The sequence below is a fragment of the Watersipora subatra genome, chromosome 3, assembly GCF_963576615.1.
Source record: "Watersipora subatra chromosome 3, tzWatSuba1.1, whole genome shotgun sequence".
Classification (NCBI taxonomy): domain Eukaryota; kingdom Metazoa; phylum Bryozoa; class Gymnolaemata; order Cheilostomatida; family Watersiporidae; genus Watersipora; species Watersipora subatra.
The window spans coordinates 57,871,445-57,882,487 of NC_088710.1; the positions used below are offsets into that span (position 1 = coordinate 57,871,445).

Below are 11,043 nucleotides of genomic sequence, written 5' to 3' on the forward strand. Positions count from 1 at the left end.
AGAATCCCTATCCCATGACTGCCTGTTGGTCTTTTTTACATAATTTCATGGCATATTGACACCTAGAAAGTGTAAAGAAACGAAGTTTCACAGCCTGAGTTAAAAGGGGATAGCATTAGGTCAAATGGGACACAAAGTATGGATTTTTACCTTGTATCCCAATACTCTTAACCTATAAATTTCATGTGTTAAAATGTGAATAAATAAATCCTTTGTAAATCCTATGCCATCTGTAGCTTGAACACTGTAAAGTTTGTGAAAGTTGTTACAGGTTATAAAACAGATAATTTGAAATTTTTGTGACTAGCCACTCGACCTTTGGTTCTTGCAAGAAATTTTGAAAAATAAAACAATTTATCTCAAATTTTCCGATCATGAGAACATAAAATATGACCTTGACATTCAGTTAGTATAGGTCACTAGTATTCTCTCTGTGTGAATTAAGAGTTGCAATCTCTTTCCTATATACAAAATATTTCCCTATTCCATTTTACCTCAATATCCGTTATACCCCCAACTTTCCCTATATTATATAAAGATTTTATTTTAAATCAAAATTTACTATTTATTTTGGTCTTTGTTCACATTACAAATCACTTATGGACAAGTACAAAGTTATAGGAACTATGCTAAAGAGTGGCCACTGACGATCATCAAAGTAATACAAACCTACATCAGCATTACCATATTTAAAATGGTAAAGGCAGTCTATGTTATTGAAATCTCAAGGAGAAGTTTGCAATAATCTCTTCTGCAGTTTTCTATATATTTTATATCAAAGACTGGTGCGCCATTTGCCGGTATTCGCAATTTGCCAATGACAGGGGAGATAATGAGGAACAGAAGAGTATAGTTCGTATTGGAAAAAAGTTTGTTTCTTATTACAACGGTTCCTTAGGTGACTCGCTCATCGCTGCGAAATATAAAACATTCGCCTGAGTAGTGAACCTACATGTAAGTTACCGTTGGAGTATCTGGAAACTATACAATAGGAAGCTGGTATAATCTTTCATCAGAATGAGTGATGATGAAGAAAGTCTGGCAGGCAAAGGAGAAAGCAATAAGAAGGGATGGTGAGCGAAAAATGTTGTAGATACTAGAAGTTGGTCTATCTCTGTAGGGTATCTCCGGTGGCGTGGTTAGCTTGTGTAGATAAAATGGTTCAATTTTAGAAAAATAGAGGAAAAAAGTTAAATTTTGAAACTTTAATGCTTCGATTAAAAATAAATTTTTTATTGTGTCACTATTTATAGTATGCCACATGTTGTTGCGTCTAGTAAAATATTGAGAGTTGGTTTGTATGAGCCGATGAATAGCAACTTTAAGATCTTGAGATTGGATTTTACTGAAAGTGTGCAATTCTTTCAGCTCTTGTCTGTGTTCAAGGGATTGCCAGTTGTTACTTATCACTTTAAAGGAAATATAATTAAGTCTACTGAAGCTATATATGTTCATATAAAAGCTTTATGATTAATTTTCTTTAATTATCTAATTAACTAAGTATTTTAGACCAGGGTACCATATCTCTGACGCATATCCATTATAGGCAAGGGAATATCAAATAAGCAGTTCACTTAGCTAGAGAGGAAACGTCTTTGAAGGTCAAAAGGGGTGGCACTTAATTCCTGAACAGTATTGTTTATAAACCCAGTAAAATCTAAAAATATAGCTTGATACGGTATGCCTAATATAACAATCAATCAGCTGATAGTGTTATTGTTTAACTCTGGAGAACCCAACCTAAGCCGAATGTCAAAAAAAATTTTTTATCAAGGTTTCAATGAAAGTTGGGTCCACTCCTGTCAAGAATTAAAAAATTTTTATAATAACGTAGACTGAATGACTGCTAAATGTGATGCATAATATTGTAGGGCATAATATGTTATATTTTGATATTGAATGCTTATAATGAATGAAATACTAATATTTGCATGCTTGATAGACATTAGCAATAGCTAAAAAAAATTTTGCATTACTGTTTTGTAACAGAAGTAGAGAAACTGCCCTAATGATGGTACTGTTAATAACAGTTACGTTCCTCAACAAAACAAAGCCGAGCATAACACTTGGTGCATGCAGTGTTAGTATTGTTGTTGTGGCAGTGTTCGCATCTGCCACGCTTCTCAAGTTTGGCAGGCCAATGAGCATATTCATCTTGCGAACATGGTGCCTGGTGAATCACTTTTGATGGGTGAGGACTGAGTAGCCACTTCTTCTGCTCATCGGCGACAGCGTCTGTCAGTTTTTATATTGATGAGTGCCGATGCCAGCTGGCCTTGAAGTAGGCTGCAGTGTAGCATGTTTTTGCGGTAGCTGTAGAAGGTGGTAGAGACAATAGAGATACCAGCGACGGGAATGGCCAGGAATGACTGCCAGGCCAGGAATTTGGCCAGGAATGAATCTAGCAAGCTAATACCCCCCATGTGTTGGTTGTATTCTTTTACAGCTGCTGGTATTGGCACTGAAACGAACGGTGCTTTTTAGCCTTGTTCCACCTGTTAGCCTCTGCTACTGGCTCAACAGACACATTACTAGAGAGAAGAGTTACAGCCCTATTGTCATACCACTTCACCATAGCTATATTGTGAGTAGTTTTGATCTGATGATCTATTTTTCCTCGACCGATTTTCTTTAGCGCTTTCTCGTCAAGCAATCTGGCTCCAGACAGTCTGTTGTTTCTCAGTAATCCTGTATAGAACATTCCCTTCTCCGATAGTTTTATTAGAAGAGGAACGCTCGTAAACAAAATGTCTGCATAATTCTTGTAGCCTTTGTTTTGCTCAAGAGTGGATGTTAGATTTAGCACAACATCCGCTCCTTGACCTAGCTCGCTTCGCTTACCATTGCCACCTTGGTACACATGAAAATCGTACAAAATGCTGGTGTCTCCAGATCTACCGCATACCTTAAATCCCCAAGGATGTGGTTTTTCTTTTATATATTGTCTTATGGGGCTCGTCTGCCCTCGGTATTTTACCATCATTTCGTCGATGGAGCAATGCTGTTCTGCAATCAGCTTCAGACAATTCTCTCTCATGCTGGTCAGTCATGGGCGTATTTGCCACAACTTGTCGGTTTTGTACAATTCATCTTATAGGAATACAGATGAATTGTCAAAACTTGTCGGTTTTGACAATTCATCTTATACAGATGAATTGTCAACGAAATGCAGACTAGTAAGTAGTTGCTGAAACCTGTTCCGGCTCATCACTGAAAAAACAGGCTCATACGTTGTTTCAGCCACCCAGTACTGCCTGACCTCACTCATTTGACCTAGTCCCATCCGTATCCACATTCCAATCATCTGTTCAATCTCTTTTCGCGAAATGTTGACAGATTTAGTAGTTTTCTGCACACTATAGAGATTAGTATTGTCCATAAGGTAACTCAGCATGTCGAATGTCACGAATTTCTAAAAGCACTGCAAGGGAGTAGCTATATCCATATCTACAGAAGGCTCAACTTCTGTTTCTGTGAATAAGATGTCTTGTGGCATGAAACCAGTCTTTCTCTATCTATAGCCAACAATATTTGCTGCTGCAACTAAGTTAGCGAGCAGTTCATTCTCGCTGTCATAGCCCCTTTCATCAGCATTACCTTCTGCATCGTCTTCGCTTCCTGAATCGTTTACCTGAAATATTCAAATTTTGTTACCACATTTGCTCATGCTATAACACACTCTAACATGTATCATGTAGGCCTAATGTAGGGCTACCTATCACATTCTACCTGCGCATCAGGCACTGGCGTATAATCCTCGTAGTCGTCACTGTCATCAATAAAGCCCTCTAAATCGCTGTCATCAGCTTTAATCAACTCCATGACATTTCGAACACTCAATTGTCATTGACTGGCAGCCATACTTTACATAAAACAGAGCACAAAAATCTAGTCTAACATCACAATGCAACTTGCAGATGCTTTTGACAATTTAGCATGAGCCTCGAATGATGTAAAAATACTCAGCCACCTCTATGTTGCTTATTTTTTCAATATAGAACAAGGACATGGATCTTTTCGCTTTTATTTGAACCATCAATATTGGTAATCATATTGGTATCATATATGGTATTTCTTCTATATCATAGACTTAATGCTGAATAGAATATATGCTGCAGAAAAAATTTCACCACCTAATCAATTTTTCATGCAAAGCCCAATGCGACGTGGGCGTACATCCAGGTTCTTTCTCAATGAAACCTGGTATTTTCAATTGCTTTTTTATCGAAGTAAGTTTCAATCATCTAATAAGGTTTAGGTGAAACATTCATAACTAATAAAACAACAGTCTTACCTGAATATGTGTAGAATTGAAGCAAGAACTTGAAGCAGTTGTCTTGCTCACAATCAAAGATGGAGCCCACTAGATTTAAAATGGTCAGGTGACCATGTGCTCTAGCCAATCACATTCATGCATGGTTATGTTACATCGTTGTCCCATTGGGCAGTGAGGGATGTAAAGACATAAGGTTTAGGAACAATAATTGAACACTTATGCACATCCAAAGTTTATGTTACACATATTTCACACCAAATTCTCCTGGGTTAAGGAAATGTTTGACTTATGTGGGAACTACATTCATTATCATATCTCCTAAAGAAAGTGTGCAGCAAACTTGTAGACAACCAGTTTTATCCTAAAATTCTCTCCTATACTAGTTGAGCACATTTGTAAATGTTCAGAGACATTCTCAAACAGTTTGAGGGAGTAGTTTGTTGTAGGGTAAAAGAGAATGCAGCCTTCTTTTGAGAATATAATTTATAGTTATCCGTTTTGAGTTTGCTTTCAGGGGTTCATAGGTCAAAGGTCAGACGAATTAGAGCCCACACTATCAGTGACAAGGTACGTCGTTGTATAAATCATAGTAAATAATCACAGCACGCTTTTGATGACGTAAGCACAGCCCTCGGTTAAGGTGGCACATTTCATAAAACACAACTGGGGACTGTAAAGACTCTCTATTTTACAAGATTTTTCCTTACTACTCCTTTACTGTAAGAGGTTAGATGTCTGTTAACAAGTTTGCCTTTGCTCAGTTTTTTTCCATTGTGTGCATGTCGTATACCTCACAATGACATCCACTTGGAAACACCTGGATGGAAAGATTATTGATGGTGGTTCATCGATTTTATGCCTGGTTTGTTGTAGGTTTACTGTGTATCACTGGCCATAAAACGAGCCTCAGTTTGTGAATGACTATCATAGAATAGCATATCTATGGTTCAGCGCAGTACTTGCGACAAGTGATACCACAGGAGATGTATAATTCTCGAGCCAACAGATACAGTCACCTTTTCATTAACAAATTACCTGATGATTATTTCTGTAGCCCCATATTGACAAGGACGGGTGCTTGCAGTAGTTAGTTCCATTTCATTTGTCAGATTTCTTGTCATTATTTCTAATCTATACTTTCATGCCTTCTTGTTGAAACAGATTACATATCCTCTGGTTTATATACCCACTGATAATAAGTTTCCATCGTGTTCTATGTCTACTGTAAATGGTGATGACATACTCTGTGTTGTGCATTCTCGACTATTGTGAACAGGTATCAGATACTCTGTGTTGTAGACATATTGTCAATTGCTACAAGTATTACTTTGCGTTACATATACAGTGTTACTTTGCGTTGTTTACGGACAATGAACATACATGTATATCACATACTCTATTTTGTTGTATACCTACTGTTATTAATGAGTATCACATAGTCTTTTTGCGTTACAAAATTTTGCTTTTGTTGTTGAAACAAATTGTGAATAGTTATCACATACTTTGTAGTGTTTTACACCTGCTACTGTTTAGTAATAAGTTACCAACTACTGAAGTAAGTACAACATACATAGCAGTTGTGTGTTACAAAATAAAGAGAGCTCCTTTACTTTCAGTAACCTGTTAACCTTATTGTTTAGCCCAGTACATGGAGCCAGGCACACATTTTTGGTTTGATTTTTAAACATCTTTTTCTAAAATTAGAAGTGATAACAAGAATAGTGTCCGCTATAAGAAAAACAACCCTCAATTAACACCATAAGACAATATTAGTAACAGTGAATTTCAATTCAGTTCGCGTTTTTGCGGTGATAGCATTTACAGGTATCTATAACAACTAGGATGACCAGCGAGTCAACTAATTGACTGTTGTAACAGGAAACAAGCTTTTTTCAATACGAACTATACTCTTCTATTCCTCATTATCTCCCCTGCCATTGGCAAATGACGCACCGGTCTTTGATAATTCTATTTTGCTAATGAAATACATAACTATTCTTCATTGTTGAAAATGAAAACTAAGGTAATCATAGTTGAATTAGTGTGTCATGTTCACAATGTAAATTTTTTTTGCAACGCTGGTGTTACCAAACCAATTATTATTGTAAAAAATTGCTAGAAGTATCAAATTTCCTGTTTTACTAAAAGTTCGTCTGGAGAGAGCAGTGAGGTAATTTTAATAATTTTCACAAGTGATTATGTTACCATCACAGCAAACTTCATTAGCGTGTGTGGCGCTGTATTGCAGATGTTAAAATGTGCTTTGAGGTTAAAATGCTTGTGAATTATATTTAAACTGTAACAAAAGTTGTTTCACTTTACTTTGAGAACAATTTATAATATTTTATTTTTATAAAGAGAACAATGATGAGAAAAATTTAATCATACTTTCGGACGCATTGCCATCACCAATAACGATGATGGCAATGCGTCTGAGACGACCAATAACACATCTTAATTTCGTTTTCATGTTAATATTAATTATCTTGCACAGTTTATAATTGAATGAAATGTGAAGATTTGCCAAAAATAAAGAACTTTTTTGTCAAATTAAATTTTAAAGTATATAATCAATAAAACTTCTGAAATCTGGCAATTTTCACAATAAAAAATCTTACTCTAATTTAAATGCTTATTTTTGCATTTTCTGTAATTTATTCTATTATCAAAAGCATTTTAACATTCTACATCTAGTACAGTTGAGGTTATACCAGTTAGTAAAACAGACCAAAGTCAACTTTTTTTGTTTTTGGTGCCAGGACCACTTTTAATTTCTCAGAAACAACCTTCTTTCATTTCTTTTGCCCAAAAGGATTCAATTAGATGGCGGCCAGCCTTAAGAAAATATTAACACTAAAAGAAGTCGGTGTAGCTCAGAAAATGATAACAGGTGCTTAACATGTTAAAAGTAGGTTAACAGTGATAACTTGAGACTTATTATTGTTTGGATACTTATTATATGCTAGAGAATGTTATTAATATTATTTAAAATTTATTAATAATTCCAATATATTTGAGAAAAACTTTATGAAAACCTGTGAGAAATACTGTAACTAAATCTATAGGCCTCTAAAAATTGAAAGAAGCTCTTATATAGTTTAGCAAATGATCATGGGTGCTCCAGATGTAAGTAAATATTAAAGCAATAATGATAACTTGAGAGGCTATTAAATGTTTCATTGGATACTTATTATATGCAAGAGAATTAGATATAAGCTAGCGAATTTGATGCTCATAAATTTCTGTTGCTGCTTTTCATATGAAGAATTTGCACTGAGGCAATATCATCAGTCACTTCAGTTATCCGCTTGTTGAAGGCCCGGCATTGCACGGGTAACAAAAAAGTTTTAACGGAGAACATTTATTTTTAATCAACATATGTTATTATAAAATTTAAATGATGGTGTTTGTTTATTTCTGTGTTTGCTATAAATTTAATTAAGTTTATGCTATATATACATATATTAATAGCAAACAACCTTCTTATGTCTCCTTTGCCCAAAAGGATTTAAATAGATGGCGGCCAGCCTTACGATCACAGGTGCTTATGATCCCAAACAATCACAGGTCCTGAACATGTCAAAAAATTATTAAAGTAGGTTAACAACAATAACTTGAGACAGTATTAAATGTTTGATTGCATACTTATTATATGCAAGAAAATTAGATATAAGCTAGCGAATTGGATGCTCATGAATTTTTCTTGCTGCTTTTCATATGAAGAATTGGCACTGAGGCAATATCATCAGTCAAATTCTATTTATTTATCTATTTCTATTTATCTATTCATCTACTGCTTTCTGCTGAATTAAGCTACTTGATCAAAGGACAATTGTGGATATTTGTTAGCAAAAGATATTTACAAACCATACACTTGGAATAATTTATTAGATATATATAAATTATAAAATTTATTATGAAACAACAGTAATAGATAATCTGTAATAATATGGATTAAGATTTTGGTAATGGTGTTTCGCATGACTGCCACATAGGTGCATAGAACTTATCAGCATAATTTTTGGTTTGACTGCATTCGTTGTTCAATTGCACAAAGTTATTCCCTGAAGTCCCTACATCAGTATTACATAAAAGTATACAACTACGTTAGGTAATCTTATATCATGTTTCATAATAAATAACTTTGCTCTGTAGTGTATAAATAAAGTTGAACTGTTAGTAACTAAAGGTGGTATACCTTTTCTTTAATATGAAAAATATTAGTTATTAATAGCCGAATCGCAAGGCTTAAAAATTGGAAACCTTAAAATTTCATTAAAAAATTTTTTTATCAAATAAGCCAGTCTTTGCTGTTAACTCACATACTCCAATATATATTATACGCATTTCACAAGCTACATAAAATGTAGAAAATCAAATATTAAATGTGAAATAAGACATGTGTATGTATCTATAGTTCAGTGTTAAATTTATTCAGTGGGTGTACAAAACTATTCACTCCCTTGTTTTTGCTCTCTCATCTCTCGCTGTAGTTGATTGGGTTATCAATGATTTGAACTAAATGTAAAGTGGCTAGCAGGTAACATGAATGTGATAAAATAATGAGCTCAAAACTTCCTTTTAGACCTATCAGTGTATTATAAATCTCATAGATATATAAATCTTATATATCTATGATAAATTTATATATATATAATATATATGGAAATATATATATATCTATGATAAATCTATTATATATTTATTTCTATATATAATAATATATAGAAATATATATCTATGATAAATCCCATCAAAAGCTGTGCTTTCATAACAGTAATAGTGGTAATAACAGAAAATCTTAAAGGAAATTCTTAAGATAATGTTCATGAGCTTAGTTCAAGTCAGTTTCTCAACCAACTTTATATATTACAAACATAGTATTAAAGTTAAAAGGAATAATTAGCTAGCTATCAGCTTCTCCTGTCTTATCACAGCTGTCCTGTTTTATTGCTACTTAACCATGCGTTTTCCTTGACAGGTTCTTGGGCCGTATTAATGTGGCTCATTTTTTGTGCCAACAGACAAAATCTTAGCTATAAATTTTGAAGGATGCTTCAAACTTGTGACAACAATTGTTATGTCATCCATACAATGCTTTGATTGTATTTAGAGAGGCACATTTTAATAACTCTTCTCGCCCGAACTTATGCATCTTTTTGCCTTATTTTTTCTGTTCTACCATAGGATAGAGTAGTTTACTGTGGCTATATATTTGAGTAATTGATTGGTTACAGCCCGGGTGATTTCAAAAAATATTTAATTAATTACGCACTTTTACATTTTCTGCTTTCAAACTGTAACTTGGAATGTACTGTTTTTACTGGTTATGTATAGCCATTGAATTGTTATTAAACTTCCTGTAAGCATTGATTAGAGTTACATTTGTCAACCAATTTCAGCAACAAGAATTCTAACTATGCACTCTTTGCTGTAAGAATAAAACATCACTGAGAGTAGATAAAGGTACATGTACATGTATCTACAAATGTGATAACACAATAATTTGACGGCGAAGATTAGCATCCAAATATTGCTACACCAGAACTAACATTCTTTGAACCATTTATAAATGCTACAAGATAGTAATGACAGATTCTAATACTATTTCCTGGCTCAATTTATTGCTTTGCTTTCATTATAGTGTTACATTTTACCTGTGGCTACAATCTGTTTGTAAGCATTAATAATTTGAACAGTGAGGAGCGGTATAATCAACATTCAATATTTCAAAATGGGATAGACCACATTCTGAAATTATGCCATCTTGTCGAGAAACTTACACAATGGGAAAACGGAACTGGAGAAGCCAATAAAATATTCAACAAGACAATTGAAATGCCGTATGCTAAACAACCAGCCAATAATAAGCTGTTTCTATTCGTTGGATGCACTTCGTACTCCATAACACTTCATCAGGAGTATCTACAGTCCAGTATGAGCTTTTTAAAACTGGTCTGCAACATTGATAAAACTGACATTTGAAGGTACCTACACAATTGAGAGAGAAGCCTAGAAGTCATAAATACATGGCGGCATTATCGCTAATATAGCAAACTGATTCCACTTTCATTTTATCTCAGATCTGGATGCTACGTCTTTATATGGACAGCTTTATCTTTCTAATGACAATCATCATAGACTGATAACGTAGAATACACAGCTCAAGGAATGACAGTTGTGTGAAGAGTCTAGTATGGAGCTAAAGGCTGTTGAAGACCTTACTCTAGCATGCACACCTTTATAACCTTTGATAAATAAACCATATTTACTTTCAGCTTTATTATTCGAGATTCACTATTCTAAAAATAAATGTAACATATATATATAAATATTTTCAGACAAGTACAACGTTCTGGCGCTCATAACGGTGTTGACAACTGTTATCTACATATTTGACACAACTAATCAAATTTTTTTAAATGTTAGAGCTAGTGTGAAGACGCACCTTCATCAATCGTTCTAACGTTCAATCGAGTCAATTGATGAGTCTATTGACTCATCTATTGTAACAAAAGCTATATGAAAAACTATATCCAGTTATAAATAGATATACTCTATACATCTAGAGTATAGTAAATGTGCACTTTTGATTATTAACTAATATTGCCTTTAGCATTTGTTATTTTTGGAGATTGTTTAAAAACTAATTTTTGTTATAATTGATATAGTTTGAACTATGTTAAAATCTAATTGTCCAGTTATAGCTATTAAAATCTTGTAATTAAAAGCTCGCCCCGTGCTAAAATTGAACTCATGGAGATTAC

At 34.0% G+C, this 11,043-nt stretch overlaps 1 protein-coding gene across 1 annotated transcript; it reads right to left on the reverse strand.

Moving 5' to 3' along the window:
- Positions 1 to 2,440: 2,440 nt before the first annotated feature.
- On the reverse strand, positions 2,441 to 2,980 carry LOC137390789 (piggyBac transposable element-derived protein 3-like). Its single transcript, XM_068077106.1, has one exon. It carries the CDS (start codon positions 2,978 to 2,980, stop codon positions 2,441 to 2,443), a length of 540 nt encoding a protein of 179 aa, XP_067933207.1.
- Positions 2,981 to 11,043: the final 8,063 nt, after the last annotated feature.